General features: G+C 40.2%; 1 protein-coding gene across 2 annotated transcripts; it reads right to left on the reverse strand.

Annotated features, from left to right (window-relative positions):
• Window positions 1-505: 505 nt before the first annotated feature.
• Window positions 506-19,762, reverse strand: LOC129940728 (protein sneaky). 2 transcript variants are annotated; one of them, XM_056049165.1, is made up of 10 exons: window positions 19,495-19,762; window positions 19,306-19,425; window positions 18,546-19,251; window positions 18,350-18,471; window positions 18,155-18,285; window positions 9,178-9,396; window positions 8,998-9,125; window positions 8,676-8,919; window positions 818-917; window positions 506-736 (listed from the first exon to the last, which is right to left on the reverse strand). In XM_056049165.1, exons 1-10 carry the CDS (start codon window positions 19,724-19,726, stop codon window positions 606-608), a joined length of 2,133 nt encoding a protein of 710 aa, XP_055905140.1. In that variant the 5' UTR covers window positions 19,727-19,762; the 3' UTR covers window positions 506-605. The 2 variants fall into 2 exon arrangements, with proteins under 2 accessions (XP_055905140.1, XP_055905141.1); XM_056049166.1 differs by having other exon boundaries at window positions 19,306-19,438; window positions 19,495-19,612.
• Between the last annotated feature and the right edge of the window lie 1,196 nt (window positions 19,763-20,958).

Below are 20,958 nucleotides of genomic sequence, written 5' to 3' on the forward strand. Positions count from 1 at the left end.
AAAAATTAATTTCACTTATTAAATAATTGTTTATTAATAAAGTTTCGTAAAGAATTTTTACATCTTGAAAAATGCTTTCATGTACATACATATGTAAGTTTTAAATTCTTTACAAGATGAACGTAACATACAGCTCGACGATAACTGGGCTCAACTGCTTGACGCGCTCTTTCAATACTTTTTGGAGTCCTTACTTCCCCGTTTAGATCTATGTCTCAAAGAACCAGTTCTGTGAGAACTATTCACCAACTTCATAATCGTATCAAGCTTTGGAACACACTATTAAAATGATTTCAGAATCGTCTGTGTTTTCAATGACCGTGTTATAAGCAAAGACATTAGGGTTTCTGGCACTTCGCTTGATAATGTTCATACTATTGAAATTACATCCGTCAGTAACGTTTTCAAGGTATTGTAATCTCAGAAAAAAAAAAACTTAATTTTGAAATTAAACACACACAAATTTTATATATTTCAGAGTGCTCTTTCAAGCATATAAATATTTCGCAAAAAAATATACTTTAATAAATAAAATAAAATAAAATAATAATAAATATAAAAGTGCATTTTTAACACTACTCCAATCTACCATTCGAATGACATCACTAAATCGTGTTTTCGGGATTTTGACATGCAACACATATTTCTCCAATATCAAGCCAACATTCCTTACAATAAATAAAGTTACATTTTGAAGTTTTACATTCTATAAACTGACCTAACAAGTTATCGTCAACTTTAAATTTAAAATTGAATAATAAATAAATTAATTAGAGTTAGTAAATTACTAAAAGTCATCTGTAAATATAAAACTTACCATTTTTAGGCTCCTTCTCTTCGCAAATTAAACAATTTCTCCTGGCAACATTCAGACATCGAAGCCACCCAAATGAGTTTGGGAATTTCAGAACGAGCCACTAGAATTAGAATATGGAAACATTTACTTGTAAGTCAGATTATACATCAAAAATTGTTGTTTTCATATAAAACAAACATTTTAACTTTCATAAAAATTTTTACCCCGATGTTCAAATGGTAGACATGTGCATTAAAGAGGACAGGTTTTTCTCAAAACCCAACTCTGTCTATGAACTCCTACTCTCACTTCCCCGTGGTGAACATCGGGTGCCTAGTACCTCAACTGGAAATTGGGTTCTAACCCCAGTGGGAAGTTGTTGGGGCAGCAAACGAGAGAGGGGGGAGAGGTGTTTCCACTTAAGCACCTCTCCTTATCCAGACGGCAGCGGAGGAATTCCTGAGATGGAATCAACGGTGGCGTCTACAGTTCCAGTAAGGTTGAACTACTTAGTGAACACCTTATAGAGCTTCTTCGACTTATTTGGTACCCAGGCCTATAAGGAGCGGATTTATCCGGCTATCCATCCTTGGAGTTATACTTAGGACCTGGCCCTAGACTGCTATAAAGCAGATATCACCGCCATCCAGGAAATATGATGGGATGGGCCGGACAAAAAGAGGATGAAAAACTGCGAAATTTACTATGGTGGCTGCTACCACGAAAACCAACAGCGCTTATTTAGATGTGGCTTTGTCATTGGAGTCAGAATTAGGCAAGAAGTCTTAAGCTATAGGTGCATTAATGAGCGCCTCATGGCCATACGCATGTAGGCTAAATTCGGCAACATTAGCCTGATATGCGCGCACGCCCCCACAGAAGAGAAAGATGACAACACCAAAGATATGTTCTTCGAGCTTTTAGACAAAACATATAAACAGTGTCCTAGCTACGATATTAATTTATTATTGTCCTGAGCGATTTTAATGACAAGCTAGGAAGGGAAGACATCTTTGGTGGAATTATTGGGAAAAACAGCCTGCACGACAACACTTCCGACAACGGATTCAGGCTCATAGATTTTGCTGCGGGCCGAAAAGTCATGGTAGCCAGTACGCGTTTTCCACACATCAACACCCACAAAGGAACTTGGAGATCTCCAGGTCAATCTACCGTCAACCAGATTGACCATATTGCGATCGACTCGTTTCCAGTATCATGGATGTCCGAACTTTCCGAGGAGCTAACATCGACTCGGACCACTACCTCGTTGTAGCCAAGGAAGCACTTCGGGTTTCCAGACCCAAGGCAAAACAGGGAAGTGCTGGGAGAAGGTACAATGTCGAACGGTTACAATCGACAAATCCTTTTATGACCGAGTTAGGCTCTGCCTAAAAGGATGAGAGCTGCTCATGAGCTCTATGAGCAGAAGATGGAAGAGGAACACCGACTTCTCAGAAGGAAAAAAGAGGGCATGAGAAGCATGCGGTCGAAGATGTTGAGAGGTTTAAAAGCAGGAATGAAGTTCGAAAGTCTTATGAACACGTGAAACGAAATTCACAGGTACATAAACCTAGAACCGAAGGCTGCAAAGATGAAAGTGGAAACATCATAGTGGAACCGCAGACAATGCTGAGGATATGGAAGGACCACTTCTGCACTTCTTGGATGATCCATTCAACATAGACGGCGAAAGCCAACAATCCCGTCCTCCCGACTTAGACGAAGTAAAGATTGCCATATCTAAGCTGAAGTCTAATAAAGCCGCTGGAGCAAATGGCTTGAATGCCGAGCTCTTTAAAGCAGCTGGAGATAAGTTGGTTAGGAGCATGCACTATCTTATCTGTAGGATATGGTCGGAAGAAAGCATACCCGATGAATGGAACCTCAGTATTGTTTGCCCGATCCTGAAAAAAGGAGACCTTCTAAACTGCACCAACTATAGACGAATCAGTCTACTTAACATCGCCTATAAAATCTTCTCTGCCGTAATATGTGAGCGTCTAAAGCCCATCGTCAACAACCTGATAGGTCCTTATCAGTGTGGTTTTAGACCAGGAAAGTCCACAGTTCATCAAATCACATTTCGGCAGATCGTGGAAAAAAACCCAAGAACACCAAATCGACACCCACCAGCTTTTCATTGATTTCAAGGCCGCATCTGACAGCATCTACAGGGATAAGCTGTATAGAGCATTGCCTAGTTATGGCATCCCTGCCAAACTCGTCCGTTTGTGCAGAATGACCATGAAGAATTCACGGTGCTCCATAAAGGTTGGAAACAACTTAACAGAACCTTTCGATGTCAAAAAAGGTTCTAGACAAGGTGATGCGCTGTTATGTGATTTTTAAACATCGTGCTTGAATGAATAGTGCAGAGCTCCGTTAATTCAATTCAATTCAATTCAAACTTTATTTTCATAACTTACACAGTAAGATCTTATTTGATAGTGCAAGCTTCATTGATAATTCTATTTTTAATATTTAAGTGAATGTGTTAAAATTTATAATAAAAGATATTAAATGTAAAAATGACAAATAAATGTTATATGTAATTATTTTATTTTTTTTAATTAGCAAGTATTTATAACATTACTTTTTGAAACAAAAAATAAATAAAGAAGGAAAAAAAGAAAAGAAAGAAAGAAAGTAAGAAAGAAAGAAATAAAGACTGGAATATCTAATCATCATCTGGGTGCCTCCAAGTATTGTCTGAGCTTAATCCCAAACAAGGTTATACTACTTATTGGCCTAATGGCTCGGGGAAGGGAATTCCATAAACGTATCGCGTGGATAAAGAATTGTCGTTCAGAAATCAAACAACAATAATTGGTATGATTAGTGTTTTAGCTTAAACTAATCTGGTTTTTAAAGGTGTTACCGAGTGTGTTGCCAAAGTGTGCGAAGACCTTCGTAAACCCTACCCAAAGTCAACCTGATGTGGTTATTCCATGTAAGAGTTTTTGTTAAAAGTTATACCTAGATTTCTTGCAGAATCAACAAATCCGATAGGACTGTTATTAAGATAAATATACGGAAAATATGAAGTATCTACCGGTTTTCTGGAAATAATCAAACATTTTGACTTGGATGGGTTTAAATGGAGACCGTTCATGCGAGATCATTGAAGAATCCTGTCGAGATCTTCATTTACTTCACAGGCAGCGTTTTAAACTAGACCCAAAACTTCATCATCTGCAAACATGTCAACCGAAGAACTAAATAAAAACTTAGGCAAGTCATTAATGTACATAGTAAAAAATATTGGGCCAAGAATCGAGCCTTGTGGAACACCTGAGAATAGTGGAAGAAAGTCTGATATGGAATTATTAAAAACAACTGCTTGAGATCTACAATTTAAGTAAGAAGATATGAGTTTTGTGGACGATGAAGAAAAATTGAATTGGCTTTGAAATTTTTTACAAATGCCTTTGAAAAGTCAAGTAAGATAAGAAAAGTTACTTGATAATTGTCTAAAGCTTGTCTTATATCTTCTGTCATATTTATTAAAGCAGTTGTACAACTGTGTTTTGGTCGAAAACCCGATTGATTGTCACACAATAGATTATTATTTTAAAGAAATCTTTGTATCTGAGAACTCATAATTCTTTCAAGTACTTTAGATAAAAACGGTAGAATGGCAATTGGTCTGAACTCATTTTGGTTTTTGGGTACTGGTATTATTTTAGCACGTTTCCAAGCTAAAGGAAAAACTCCCGTCATAAATATGGAGTTAATGATGTGTGTAATGTATTTTAGGGTAAAAGGAAGAATAAATTTAATGAAAACCGGACTTATTTCATCAAACCCTATCGAATTTGATTTTATAGACAAGATACTTTTTAAAACCTCAACATTATCAACAGCTGAAAAGCAAAAATTAGGAGAGGAGTTGTTAACATTCGCAAAATGCTCTTCACTGTACCTTACATTCGAAATTTCGCCGTCATCGTCGTTGAGAGTCGGAAAGGAAACAAAAGACCTATTTAACTCATTACAGTCAATATTATCCATATTCCTTTTGATTCGTTTGCCTAAACCAATTTCCTTTAAATTTAAAATGTGGCGATGGCGATTCGGTGTCGGTTTTCGGTCTTATACGAAAATACTTTTTATCGTTTGTGATTAAAGATCAAACGAAGATTTTCATTTGGCAAGAGTGGAACGCCGTGTAAGAGTGCATCACTTATCGTTTCTTTAAGCAGCTGGTGTTCATCATTGGATTCCAGTTGCATGGAAATAGTTTTAATTTTATCATCTTGCTCAAGTATTTGTTGTTTAAGCTCGCGAATTTCCTCTTTTAAGGGTTCAAACTATGCTTGTTTTGCTTCAATCAGGGATAGCCGTGTATTTATACTTTCAGTAGAGAGTTTTAATTCAGTTACATCTTTGCTTATTTTATCAGTGATTGTTCTTTCGGAATCAGCAATCTGTGACGTGATAGCCTCGGTTTGTGCAATCATAGATTTCTCAATTTTAGCAATCAAGTCCATAGTGGAAAGTTTACTTCAAGAGCTTTTTTTTTTTGCTATCTCTAGTCGTTGTTACCGATGTTCAAATGGTAGACATGTGCATTCAAGAGGACACAAACGTCCACAGGTTTTTCTCAAAACCCTCCTCTGTCTATCAACTCCTACTCTCACCTCCACGTGGTGAACATCGGGTGCCTAGTACCTCAACTGGAGATTGGGTTCCAACCCCAGTGGGAAGTTGTTGGGGCAGCAAACGAGAGAGGGTGGAGAGGTGTTTCCACTTAAGCACCTCTCCTTATCCAGACGGCGCAGTGGAGGAATTCAACGGTGGCGTCTAAAGTTCTAGTAAGGTTGAACTACTTAGTGAACTCCTTATAGAGTTTCTTCGACTTATTCGGAGCCCAGGCCTATAAGGGCGGTTTGATCCGGCTCACCATCCTTGGAGTTATACTTAGGACCTGGCCTTCCAGATGAAGGCCCTAGACTGCTATAAAGCAGACATCATCGCCATCCAGGAAATACGATGGGATGGGCCGGACAAAAAGAGGATGAAAAACTGCGAAATTTAATATGGTGGCTGCTACCACGAAAACCAACAGCACTTATTTGGATGCGGCTTTGTCATTGGAGCCAGAATTAGCGAGAATTCTTGAGCTATAGGTGCATCAATGAGCGCCTCATGGCCATACGCATGTAGGCTAAATTCGGCAACATTAACCTGATATGTGCGCACGCCCCCACAGTAGAGAAAGATGGCAACACTAAAGATATGTTCTTCGAGCTCTTAGACAAAACATATGAACAGTGTCCTAGCTATGATATTAAAATTTTCCTGAGCGATTTTAATGCCAAGCTAGGAAGGGAAGACATCTTTTGTGGAATAATTGGGAAAAACAGCATGCACGACAACACTTCCGACAGCGGATTCAGACTCATAGATTTTGCTGCGGGCCGAAAAGTCATGGTAGACAGTACGCGTTTTCCACACCCCAACATCCACAAAGTAATTTGGACTTCTCCAGATCAATCTACCGTCAACCAGATTGACCATATTGCGATCGACGCCAGACACGCTTCCAGCATCATGGATGTCCGAACTTTCCCAGTAGCTAAGATCGGTTCGGAATACTACCTTGTTGTAGGCAAGGTACCACTTCGGGTTTCCAGACCCAAAGCAAAACAGGGAAGTGCTCTGAGAAGGTACAATGTCGAACGGTTACAATCGACAAATCCTTTTGCGACCGAGTTACAGGTAACCTCTCTCGAAGTTCTCTGTTGCCAAAACAAGGTATCGAACAAGAAATCCCTGGTTTGATGAGGAATGTCGGCAGGCAAATGAAGCCAAACAACAGGCACGCAAAGCGAAGCTGCATAAAAGGACGAGAGCTGTTCATGATCTCTATAAGCAGAAGAGGCCAGAGGAACGCCGACTTCTCAGAAGGAAAAAGAGAGGGCATGAGAAGCGTGTGGTCGAAGATGTTAAGAGGTTTAAAAGCAGGAATGAAGTTCGAACGTTTTATGAACAGGCAAATGCAGCCAAACAACAGGCACGCAAAGCGGCGCTGCATAAAAGGACGAGAGCTGCTCATGAGCTCTATGAGCAGAAGAGGCGAGAGGAACGCCGACTTCTAAGAAGGAAAAAGAGAGGGCATGAGAAGCGTGTACTCGAAGATGTTGAGAGGTTTAAAAGCAGGAATGAAGTTCGAAAATTTTATGAACAGGTGAAACGAAATTCACAGGTACATAAACCTAGAAATGAAGGCTGCAAAGACGAAAGTAGAAACATCATAGTGGAACCGCAGTCAATGCTGAGGATATGGAAGAACCACTTCTGCAGACTGTATAACAGCGACGAAGAACTGAATTCCGCTGTCAGGCAGGATGATCCATTCAATATAGACGACGAAAGCCAACAATCCCGTCCTCCCGACTTAGACGAAGTAAAGATTGCCATATCTAAGCTGAAGTATAATAAAGCCGCTGGAGCGGATGGTTTGAATGCCGAGCTCTTTAAAGCATCTGGAGATAAGTAAGTTAGGAGCATGCACCAACTTATCCGTGAGATAAGGTCGGAAGAAAGTATGCCCGATGAATGTAACCTCAGTATTGTTTGCCCGATCCTGAAAAAAGGAGACCTTCTGAACTGCACCAACTATAGAGGAATCATTCTACTTAGCATCGCCTATAAAATCTTCTCTGCCGTAATATGTGAACGTCTAAAGCCCATCGTCAACAACCTGATAGGTCCTTATGGGTGTGGTTTTAGACCAGGAAAGTCCACAGTTGATCCAATCACATCACGGCAGATCCTGGAAAAAAACCCAAGAAACCAAATCGAAACCCATCATCTTTTCATAGATTTCAACGCCGCAACTGACAGCATCTACAGGGACGAGCTGTATAGAGCATTGTCTAGCTATGGCATCCCTGCCAAACTCGTCCGCTTGTGCAGGATGACCATGGAGAATTCACGCTGCTCCATAAAGGTTGGAAACAACTTAACAGAACCTTTCGATGTCAAAAAAGGTTTTAGACAAATTGATGCGCTGTCATGTGATTTATTTTAACATCGGTCTTGAAAGAATAGTGCAGAGCTCATACGTCAACACTAGAGGCACTATCTTTCAAAAGTCTGTCCAATTACTACCATATGCTGATGCCATTGACATAATCGGAAGAACTCAGCGTGATGTCAACGGAGCTTTTGTGAGGATTGAGGCAGAGGAGGCAAAAATGAGTCTAACGGTTAATGAGGGCAGAACAAAGTACATGCTGTCGTCAAGAAAAGACGTACAACACCGGTGTCTTGGTCAAAACGTCACCATCGAGAGACGTAACTTTGAGGTAGTCAAGGACTTTGTCTATCTAGGTCACGCTATAATCACAGAAAACAACACCAGCGCTGAGGCTCTGGTGACTCTTGCTGTTTCTTTGGGCTAAGAAATCAATTGAGTGGTAAAGTCTTCTCTCGAGGGATCAAAGTGTGGCTATATAAGACCCTTATCATCCCCATCCTGCTATACGGTGCAGAAGCAAGGACTATGACAAAAGCGGATGAAAGCACCTTGGGTCGGTTTGAGAGAACAGTTCTTCGTGCGATCTGCGGCCCCATATGTATCGAAGGGGAGTGGAGGAGAAGTTGGAACGATGAGATGTACGGGCTGTACAACGACGTAGACTTAGCCAGAAGGGTAAAAGTCCAGCGACTAAGATGGCTGGGTCACGTAGATCGCATGGAACCCAATGCTCCAGCCGAAAAGTCTACGAATCCACACCCACAGGACAGCGCAGTAGAGGGAGACCGCGGATCATATAGCTAGGGACCAGCTAGATGGAGAAGTTTGTTCAATTTTAAATTGAAAAAAACATTTTAAATTTAATGTTTAGAAAAAATGATCAGTGCTTACCAAGAAAATGTTCAAATTCATCCTTAGCCTTTGTGCTTCTACATCTTCCTTTATTTTACGGTACATTGTTTCGAATACAGTCTTGCGGTCTTTCAACATTTTATTGTAAAGATGTAAAGTTCTTTGTTTATCTCGTTTATAATAGAAAAATCCACAAATATACATTTTAGACCGCATTGCTAGAGTACTGAAGTAAATAAGCAGCAAAGTTGCAACGTATAACCCAATCAACATCAGATAGTATCTTAAAAAATAATAGCTTATTAAATCGAAAACTATTATTCGTTTTTTTATAAATATTTGAATTTTCTTAAACACTTACCGCCTTGATAATTCTGATGGCTTAGGTAAACAGGCTTTATTGGTTAGAAAAGATGACACCTTTTCATGCATATTGAAGTTTTTTAAAGTTGTTTCCATCAACCGAGCCATGAGACCTGTTCCATTTATCTAATAAATTGTTTAATTAAATTAAGTCAAACTATAAAAAAAAAAAACTTACGTAAAATGAAATCTTATGTTCACCTTCTTGATAATATGTAATTTCCGAATTAGCAGCAATGATATTTAACAGAACAACGATCATGTGATCTAGGAGCAAAAAGAAGCCCGATACAAAGAGTTCGAGGAGAAATTGAATTAAGAAAAATGTTATAAGTCTTGATTCAGCTTTTGTTCGGGTGCAAGGTTTATCAGTGTCAATTAAAAAGTTCTTTTGGAACTGAAAGGAAAAATCAAATTAAATTATAATTTCGAGAATAGTTTCTTAAAAAATTCGAATCTAGCCTTACAATTTTTCTATCACACATCTCAAAGCACACAATTTTTTTCTTCTAAGCAAAACAGTTTAAATTCGTGCGCTAAAGGGGATATGACTACCTTTTTATGTAAAGACACAGTGTGAGCATGTCTGAGAGGGGTTGAAAGGTCGGTGCACATTGGTTTTGAATTCCTGAATATTGCAATGGCTGGGTAAAAATTTCACATTCGCGTAGTACGGCTAAAGAACGAATCTCTGTACTTGACAGTACGAGAGAAGCTGGGTCGAGTCTACACTGATGAGCATTCCTAGAAGCGCGAGTATTACAGTTGAATTGGAGGAATGCAATTAGCTATTTTACCAGAGCATAAACCGTTAGATAAAAGGTAAAAGAAGGTGAGACAAGAAACTTTACGACGATGTTCGAGCGACGTTGATAATTCTATGATGGTATTATCACCAATCAATCAAAAGAGACTACTGTCAATACTGTCTAAGAGGTTTAAATAAGTTGCACCAGCCCAAATATGGGAGTTATATTGAAGCTTGGGACGTATATAAAGCTTGTAGATAACAGCCACATCAGAGGGGGAGAAAAACTTCTTGCAACGCCTTAGAAACCCAAACATCTTGCGGAATTTTTGGCGACATCGCGTATGTAATCGTTTCGTTCGAGAATATGGAGATGTTCTGTCTCCTCGATGAAAGTCGTTTAACGATACAAGACAGCATTGGGTTTTCGAAGCATTAAATTCCACTTGGTTTTTAATTCCCCGTTGTACAATGCTATTTAGGTCAGAATTATATTTTGTCACTGCAGTTTCACATCAAGAAAAAAAATGATGTGGTTCCGAAAACGAATATGAAAAGCTGAGAGTACTGTCGTCAGTGTATTAAAGAGTGTTGGAGATAGAACAGAGCCCTGGGGAACACCAGTATTAATTTTGTGGTTTTCAGACTTGAATTCATCCAATACTATTTGTATGAAACCATCCGAGAGGTAATTACTAATCCAATGAAGGAGGGATTCATAAAAACCGAAAGCACGCATCATAGATAAGAGAGCCTGATTCCAAACCCTATCAAATGCTTTTGAAATATTTAGTGCAATAATACTTTCTCCAAAACGATTTAAAGATCTGCACCACTGTTCGGTGAGATGAACCACGAGATCACCTGTAGACCTATTGGTGCGAAAGCCGTGTTGTCGATCATTAAAAAGCTTTTGATCTTCGAGATATTTCTTGAGCTGATAATTAATCAGCGTTTCCATGGGATGCTTACTTACTTACTTAAGGTGGCGCTAGAGTCCGGCGCGGACCTGACCTCAACCAACATGCGTCTCCAGCCAGCTCGGTCCCTAGCTAGCTGTCCCCAGTTTCACAAGCGAAGTTGGTTGAGGTCTTCACCCACCTGATTCTGGGTCTTCATCTACTCTGCCGAACCTCGGGATTGGATTCGAAGACTTCCGGACTTGAGCGATGATGTCCCTTCGCTCTACATGACCCAGCCATCTAAGCCGTTGGACTCTAATTCTGCTAACCAGGTCAGTGTCGCTGTACAGCCCGTACAGCTCGTTATATCTTCTACTCCATTCTCCATCTATGCGTACGGTACCAAAACTCACCCGAAGAATTTTTCTCTCGAAGCACCCTAAGACGCTCTCATCTTTCTTTGACAGGGTCCAGGCCTCATCACCATAAATGAGAACCGGGATGATGAGTGTCTTATAGATGGTGATTTTAGATACTCAAGAGAGGACTTTACCACTCAATTGCTTTTTTAATCTAAAGAAACAGCGGTTAGCAAGAGTTAGTCTGCGTTTGATCTCAGTGCTGGTGTTGTTTTCTGCGTTTACAGCGGAGCCTAGGTAGACGAAGTCCTTGACTACCTCAAAGTTACGTCTGTCGATTGTGCCGTTTTGACCAAGACGTCGGTGTTGTATGTCCTTTCTTGACGACAGCATGTACTTTGTTTTGCCCTCATTAGCGGTTAAACCCATTTTTGCCTCTGCCTCAATACTCACAAAAGCCCCATTGACATCACGCTGAGTTCTTCCGAATATGTCAATGTCATCATCATATGCTAGTAATTGGACAGACTTTTGTAAGAAAGTACCTCTAGTGTTGACGTGTGAGCTTTGCACTATTCTTTCAAGACCGATGATAAGAAAATCACATGACAGCGCATCACCTTGTCTAAAACCTTTTTTGACATCGAAAGGTTCTGTTAAGTTGTTTCCAACCTTTATGGAGCAGCGTGAATTCTCCATGGTCATCCTGCACAAACGGACGAGTTTCGCAGGGATGCCAAAACTAGACATGGCTTTATACAGCTCTTCCCTGTAGATGTTGTCAGATGCGGCCTTGAAATCAATGAAAAGATCGTGGGTGTCGATTTGGAGTTCTTGGGTTTTTTCCAGGATCTGTCGTAATGTGAATATTTGATCAACTGTGGACTTTCAGGTTGTTGACGATGGGCTTTAGACGTTCACATATTACGCCAGAGAAGATTTTATAGGCGATGTTAAGTAGACTTATTTCTCTATAGTTGGTGTAGTTTAGAGGGTCTCCTTTTTTAGGATCGGGCAAACAATACTGAGGTTCCATTCATCGACCATGCTTTCTTCCGACCATATCTAATAGATAAGTTGGTGCATTCTCCTAAATTACTTATCTCCAGCTGCTTTAAAGTGCTCGGTATTCAAGCCATTCGATCCAGCGGCTTTATTAGACTTCAACTTAGATATGGCAATCTTTACTTCGTCTAAGTCGGGAGGACGGGATTGTTGGCTTTCGTCGTCTTTATTGAATGGATCATCGTCCTGCCTGACAGCGCAATTCGGTTCGTCTTTGCCGTTATGCAGTCTGCAGAAGTGGTCCTTCCATATCCTCAGCATTGTCTGCGGTTCAACTATAATGTTTCCACTTTCGTCTTTGCAGCCTTCGGTTCTAGGTTTATGTACCTGTGAATTTCGTTTCACTTGTTCATGAAACTTTCGAACTTCATTCCTGCTTTTAAACCTCTCAACATCTTCGACTGCACGCTTCTCTCTCTTTTTCCTTCTGAGAAGTCGGTGTTCCTCTCACCTCTTTTGTTCATAGAGCTAATGAGCAGCTCTCGTCCTTTTATGCAGCGCCGCTTTGCATGCGTGTTGTTTGCCTGCATTTGACCTGCCGACATTCCTCATCAAACCAAGCGTTCCTTGTTGGTGATTTCTTAAAACCCAGCACATCAGAAGTGGCTTCTCTTATTGCATCTCTCTGATTCGACTTTGTACCTTCTCCCAGCACCTCCCTGTTTTGCCTTAGGTCTGGAAACCCGAAGTGCTACTTTAGCTACAACGAGGTAGTGGTCCGAGTCGATGTTAGCTCCTCGGAAAGTTCGTACATCCATGATGCTGGAAGCGTGTCTGGCGTCGATCGCAATATGGTCTATCTGGTTAACGGTATATTGATCTGGAGAAGTCCAAGTTCCTTTGTGGATGTTGAGTTATGGAAAACGCGTACTGGCTACCATGAAGATTCGCCCCACAAAAAATCAATGAGCCTGAATCCGTTGTTGGAAGTGTTGTCGTGCAGACTGTTTTTCCCGATTATTCCCCCAAATATGTCTTCCCTTCCTAGCTTGGCATTAAAATCGCCCAGGACAATTTTAATATCGTAGCTAGGACACTGCTCATATGTTTTGTCTAAGAGCTCTTTGGTGTTCTTTTCTTTTGTTCCTTTCTGTGGGGGCGTGCGCGCATATCAGGCTATTGTTGCCGAATTTATTCCTGATGCTAAGGGCTCATTGATGCACCTATAGCTCAAGACTTCTTGCCTAAGCCTGGCTCCAATGACGAAGCCGCATCCAAATAAGCGCTGTTGGTTTTCGTGGTAGCAGTCACCATAGTAAATATCGTAGTTTTTCATCCTCTTTTTGCCCGCCCATCCCATCGTATTGCCTGGATGGCGGTGATGTCTGCTTTATAGCAGTCTAGGGCCTCCGCTAATACTTCGGCCGCACGTGGTCTGTTAAGGGATCTAACATTTCACATGCATATTCGAAGTTCGTTGTCCTTAATTCGTTTGCGTAGGTTGTCAACAGTAAATCCGTCCGTATCCGAGGCTTGTTGGTGCTTCGCAACTATGAGGCTTTTACGTGGCCAGGAAGTCACCCCGGCGTCACAACCCACGGTGAGGTAAGAGTAGGAGTTGATAGACAGAGGTGGGTTTTGAGACAAACCTGTGGACGCTTGTGTCCTCTTGAATGCACATGTCTACCTACCATTTGAACACTGCTGGTAGTTAAGGTCCCAAAACAGCTTCATCCACCACCGCAGTCTCCAGATCTCAATATCATAGAGAGATCTGGGATGAACTGGAACGGAGGGTTCGCGAATTTAGGATAACAGATCAAAATTCAATGAGAACATCTCTTGCGAATGCTTGGTCTTCAATAACCCCTGACGTCACCGAAAATTTAGTTCAGTATATGCCTCGAAGACTCAAAGCTGTCCAGGACTCACAAGGTGGCCCAACAAAACATTAAATTGAATTTATTTTATTATTTTGGCACTATACGTAGACTTTTGTGACAGTTTTTTTAATCGACCCGCCTTTAATGGAAAACCCTTTTTATTCCTTTTTATATATTCCATTTTACGAATTTTAAAAGGCAATATCTGAAAAACCTTGGCAGGTTCATGCGACATTAGGGACTTGAAATTAAGGCAAGATTCTAGTTTCCGATTGGCCAGCTGCCAAAAAATTAACTTAAGGCAGCTTCAATGGAAAGTTGACTGGAAAGTTAGTCAAGAAAAATCTCCCTAACTATCAAGTCAAGTGTACTTCTGTCAAAATGACAGTTGATCATGTTTTTTTTATTTAACAGAAAGCTTAACTTTATTACTCTATGATTTATTGGTTTTCTGCACAAATTTATTTAATATTTTTTGTAAAAAGGTTTCTTGTCAATTTGGAAAAGAAATAAGTAATACTTCTTTACAATACAATATAAGAATAGTGATGGACTTCTGCTTGCCTGAGAGTGTTTTGTAGACAATAATTTTGTTTTTAGTATTTGTACTATTAACTTAAAGAAGAGGTTTAAAGTAAAGTTCTGAATTTGAAATTCATGACATTTGAAAAACTAACTAGTTGTCTTGGTCAAAATTTACGTTCAAAGAATGAAGTTCCTTATGTTGTCTGAACCTGGCCATTGCCTTCAACTTTATTGGAATATTGACTAGAAAGTAAATCAAAAAATATGTTCCTAACTATCAAGTCAAATCTACTTATGTCAAGATGACAGCCGATCATGTTTTTTGATTCAACGTTCAAAGCTGAACTTTATTACTCTGTAATTTGTTTATATTTTGCACAAATCCATTTTATGTTTTAGGTACAAATTTTTCTTATCAAATTGATAAAGGAATAAGTAATATTTTTTTTAAGGTACAAAATACAAGTCGAGATGGACTTGTACCTTGCCCTTTTGCACGATCCACTGAGAATAGAAATTGGTAAAGTAAAGTTCCCAATTTGTACTTTATGACACTTTACCAACTAACTAGTTGCATTGGTAAAATGCACGTTCAAAGAAAGCAGTTGAAAGGCAGGAAAATTATGCTCCAAACATTTACAATCTTTCCCATCAATTTACCCTTAAGCTTAACTTCGGCCGTACTTTAAGGTATAGATATTGTTTTCTCGGCCGCACGTCAAGAGTGTGGAATGCTTTACTCAATTGTACTTTCCAACCCCATTTTCATATTCAAAATTGCATGTCCTCATAAATCGTTCTTTATATTCCTAACGCTAGCACTCCCTCCAAGGAAGGGGAGCGGTTTATCCGGCTCCCCTTCCTTGGAGTTATACTAAGGATCTAGCCCTCCATGTCTACTACGGCGACTGCTGCCGATAACAAAGACAGCGTCTATTTGGGTGTGGATTTGTTGTTGGAACTAGGCTCAGGCAAAAAGTCTTGAGTTTCAACAGTGTGAGCGAGTGCATCGCGACAATCCGCATCAAGGCTAAATTCGCCAACATAAGCCTAATATGCGCTCATGCCCCAACAGAGGAGAAAGATGAAGACACCAAAGACATATTCTTCGAGCTCTTGGACAAAACATATGAGCAGTGGACTGGCTATGACATTAAAATTGTCTTAGGAGATTTTAATGCCAAGCTAGGAAGAGAAGACATCTTTGGTGGCATAATCGGCAGATACAGCCTGCACGACACTACCTCCGACAACGGATTCAGGCTGGTCGATTTCGCTGCGGGGCGAGACGTTCTGGTAGCTAGTACGCAGTTCACGCATCTTAATATCCACAAGGGGACATGGAAATCTCCTGATCAATCAACCGTCAACCAGATTGACCACATTGCGATCGACGCACGACACTTCTCCAGTATCCAGGATATCCGAACATTCCGAGAGGCCAACATTGACTCGGACCACTACCTCGTTGTAGCCAAGGTACGGCTACGGATATCCCGATCCAAGCCAAAACAAGGAAGTACTGTGAGAAGATTCGACGTTAGACGGCTACAAGACTGCCATGTCCTTTTCCGATCGAGTCTCTAATAACCTCCTAAGGAGTCCTATGCTTCCTGCATTAAGCGTTGAAAACCAGTGGCAACATTGCCTTGCAGCCATCAGAGATGCCGCCTCTGAAGTGCTAGGTTTCACACGGCCACCACAGCGAAACCCCTGGTTTGACGACGAATGCCGCAAGCTCACGCAGCAAAACAAGAGGCATACAAAACGGCGCTGCACAAAAGGACTACAGCTGCTCGCGAGCTCTACGAGCAGAAGAGGAGAGAGGAACACCGGCTTCTTAGACGGAAAAAAAGAGAGCATGAGAAGCGCGCCATCGAGGAGATAGATGGATGTCACAACAGGAATGAGGTTCGTAAATTTTACCAAAAGGTAAAAAAAAACCTCCCAAGGGTACCAGCCACGAACCGAAGCCTGTAAAGACGATTAGGGGAACATCGTAGTAGAACTGCAGTCGATGCTGAGAATATGGAAAGATCACTTCTGCTGCTGGAGCTGACGGCATCACCGCCGAACTATTCAAAGCAGCAGGCGATGACTTGGTAGGGAGCATGCACCAACTCATCTGCAAAATATGGTCGGAAGAAAGCATGCCCGATGAGTGGAATCTCAGCATAGTGTGCCCGATACATAAGAAAGGAGACCCGCACAACTGCGCCAACTACAGAGGCATCAGTCTCCTTAACATTGCGTATAAGATCCTCTCTGCCGTATTATGTGAACGTCTGAAGCCATTCGTCAACAACCTGGTTGGTCCTTATCAATGTGGCTTCAGACAAGGAAAGTCCACTATCGACCAAATATTCACACTGCGGCAGATCTTGGAAAAAACCCAGGAGCTTCAAATCGATACCCACCATCTCTTTATCGATTTTAAAGCCGCGTATGACAGCATCTATAGGGAAGAGCTCTGCCGAGCAATGTCTAATTTTGGCATTTTGAATGCACGCTGCTCTATCAAGGTCGGAAAAGATCTTACCGATGCATTTGATGTCAAAAAAGGTTTTAGACAAGGCGATGCACTGTCATGCGACTTCTTCAACATCGTTCTGGAAAGAATTGTGCAAAACTCAATCGTCAACACTAGAGGCACAATCTTCCAAAGATCTATCCAATTAGTCGGATACGCAGATGATATTGACATAATTGGAAGATCAAAGCGTGATGTCAGTGGAGCGTTTTTGAGCAATGTGACGGAAGCGAAGAAGATGGGTTTAGTGGTCAATGAGGGCAAGACCAAGTATATCAAATCAAATGGGGTGGCGCAACAGTCCGTTGTGAACCAGGGCCTAGTGACTTACAACTCTCAACCATTCCTGTGTGCGAGTACTGTTGTCAGGAATGGAAGGGACCTACAGTTTAATGCCGAATCCGAACGGCTAGTTTGAGAAAGCACTTTTTCATGACAAGAATTACTCTTGAAGGATTTGTCAATTCCTCGCAAGAGGCAGTACCCGTGAAATTTTTTTTTTTTTTTAAATTAAGGTGGCGCAGGCAGGGATTGAACCCAAGACCCCTTGCATGACAGTCCAACGCACTAACCATCATGCCACGGGTACTACCAAGTATATGCTGTCATTAAAAAAGGACACTGAACGACGACGTCTTGGACAAAACGTCACCATGGACAGCTATAACTTTGAGGTAGTTAAGGACTTTGAGAAGCAAAGTCTTCTCTCGAGCATGTAAAATCACCATCTATAAGATACTCATCATCCCGGTTCTCATTTATGGCGCTGAGGCCTGGACCCTGTCAAAGAAAGATGAGAGCGTCTTAGGATGCTTCGAGAGAAAAATTCTTCGGGTGATTTTTGGTCCCGTACTGTACGGGCTGTACAATTATTAAAGTCAAACGGCTTAGATGGCTAGGTCATGTAGAGCAGATGGACATCAACGCTCCAGCCCGGAAGGTCTTCGAATCCAATTCCGAGGGACGGCGCAGTAGAGGAAGACCGCGACTCAGGTGGCGCACTCAGGTGGGAGAGGACCTCAACCAACTTGGCGTGCGAAACTGGAGACAGCTAGCTAGGGACCGAGCTGGCTAGAAACGCTTGTTGGTTGAGGCCCAGGTCCACCCCGGTCTGTAGCGCCACCTTAAGTAAGTAAGTAAGCACTGTGTCAGAATCTTGTAAGGATTCGAATAATTCGAATACGAATTTGAAAATGGACTTACTTTTTTTAACGGCAACAACGTATGTTGATTCCGTTCTCGTCGACGTTGATCAATTTTCTTAAAATATGCCGTTATGTACGTGTTATCGAACTCAATTGTTTTCAAATAATTTCTATGGTACATTATTGAAGCTGTAATTGTTGAGATTTATACAAATATTAACATTTCTTATAAGTTGAAAATCTTTAAACTTACCATAAATAATTTTTAAAAACACAAACGAAAGAATTCTCTGCATAATCGACATAATATAGTCAAAAGTTTTCTTCTTTTCTGTAATTTCTTCCATGACAACCTTTGCGGTTTCTTTTGCTGCCCTTATTTAAAAACGAAAGCATCAACAGAAATATATGGAAACTAATTTCTTACACAAATGTTTACTAAAACACACCTTAGTTGGGCAGGCTGTTGAATCTTGACAACTTCATATGAAATCCCCACATTGGTAATATTTTGAAAAAGATCATCTTCAGTTTCTTTCAAATCGATCATATTTTCACCAAGCTTTGCATCTATAACATTGCCAGGATCACAAATTCCTCCAGTTTCTTGGTAGCCCAAAAGATTCATATTGCAAACATAATCAATCCGGAGTGGCCAACAGAGGAGAGTATTAATTACAAATGGTAGTTTGTCCATGCATTTATCATGAGCACTAGAAAATGCATCCTTGCAACGATTTTCACCCTTTTCCAGTTGTTCTTTACATCGTAATTGCATCTTCTTGGAATAGTTTTCTTTGATTCTATTGGCCTTGGCCATTCTGTCAGTTGTGTTAGTTGGATTGGCAAAAGATAAAGAGGATAAAATATCTCCCCGAACCAATCTTTCCACAATGCTATTCAGCACTTCCGATGAATTATGGTTTTCTTCCATGTTGCCCTCAATTTCATCCTTAATCGGCTGTAAGACTTGTTTGATGTTTTCGAAATTCCCTCCTATATCAGAAATTTCACCCTTCATGGCTGCAAGCGTATTTTGGAACGGCTTGCTCATGAGATCAAAACGAGTTTTTGTGAGGTTGTAGTTGAGAATTGTTGTGCAGGCAAATACACGAACTATTTCCTGCCCATTTGATGCCATATTTGATAGTGGCCCTAAATACATTCTTTTTCTTTTTAGTAAATTTAAATTGGTTTATTGGCACTTACCTGATATAATCAATGTCATGCACAGAGCTCGTAGGAAACCTCTCCCACTTTTACCTAGCAATCCAACACATGTCAGGATTGAAATACATTTGATGGCAGTTGTGAACACAAATCCAAGACCTTATTAAAATATCTTTTTATCATTTTATCAATTTGTCATGAGAAATCTAATGACTTAACAATACTTACCAAGAATGATGACAAGTATTAATAATAATCCATAAGTTATGTCAATAGGGAATCCCAAGGTTTGGATAAACACCTTCCAAAAACCAATCGCCAAACAGATCCCACTTAAATAGCTCAAGATATAATATTTCAAATTGCTATTTTCGGTCCCATTGTGCTGACCACCAATTAGAAATTTATATTTCAAAGGTTTGGTAATTGTTTTAAAAATGTTTGTTAGTTTGAAAAACATTTGTTTAAAAAAAAAGTATGAAATAAAAAAATATGATTCAAAAGCTTGTGAGTTTTAAATTAATGAAACAAAGTGAAAGAAGTAAACGTTAAGTGGGAATTTACCTAAATGTTCAGGCATTTATTTGGACATTTTCCCCATCGACGAAATTTAAAATCGTCTATACTGTTTTAGATTCAATAAGTTTTAAAAAATAGTGTGCCCACAACGACGTGTCATTGCTTTTTTCGAAAAATTAAAAATTCCTGATCCTATCAGTAATTTCGATCGATCGCTCTGGAATCCGATTTTTTTCTATTTTTAAACCGGAGGTACAGTCTTTCTTTTCGTCCGGAACCTGGAAAGATAAGAGAGAGCTGACGCATACCTAACTGAGGGAGATCGTAATGTCTCTTTTTTTGTGTTGGGAGCCTAATCAACCTTACACACCTTAAATGGACAGTGTCAGACCACGGAACAAAATACACTTGTTATCCCTTCTTGGGAAAGGACTGTCTTTTTGTCAAGCATTTAGCTGGCCTCAGCTAAGTTAATATGGACCGACAACTTATTTGTCAACCGACCCAGATAACTCATAAGTCAACCTGTGCAGCCAAATTCTTTCAGCTCTTGATAATTTTCACTCTTCTTTGTTACCAACGTTCTAACTTAACTCTTGAAACTTGAAATTACACCAACTACATATTTTATTATGATTTTCACAAAGCCCAATTTCCCCAAATTAAGGGTTACATTAAATGGGTTCTATTTGATTTTGACAATATGTCTGTTGATGCAGACAATTACCTTTTTTACAATGAACTAGACTATCCAATTTCACTTCCTATCGACGTAGAGTTTCAGAACGTGTGGATCTTTATCGTCAGCTTAGGCATGGTATAATCTTAGACTTAGACTTAGAACAGACTACTCTCAGTACCTTGGAGCTTATCTTCATTTTAACAATCTATACAATTTTCTCTGCAAGGAATAGTAACATAAAACTTAAGCTAACCTTATGAACGTTCCCAATCGGTAGACTATCGAGCAATTGCTAAACTTTCTCATATCCCAACACATTCTATATGAACTCCTCAGCTTCCGATGCAGATCTCTAACTACCCCAGCGCAGCATGATTTCTTAAAAAATAGATTTACCACCAGAAATTTTGTTTCATTCACTCTAATAATAATATGGTCTTCACTGACTTAGCAAAGCGTTTAACAAAATGTCTCCTAGGTTTTGAATCTCT

This window comes from Eupeodes corollae, chromosome 1, assembly GCF_945859685.1.
Source record: "Eupeodes corollae chromosome 1, idEupCoro1.1, whole genome shotgun sequence".
Lineage (NCBI taxonomy): Eukaryota > Metazoa > Arthropoda > Insecta > Diptera > Syrphidae > Eupeodes > Eupeodes corollae.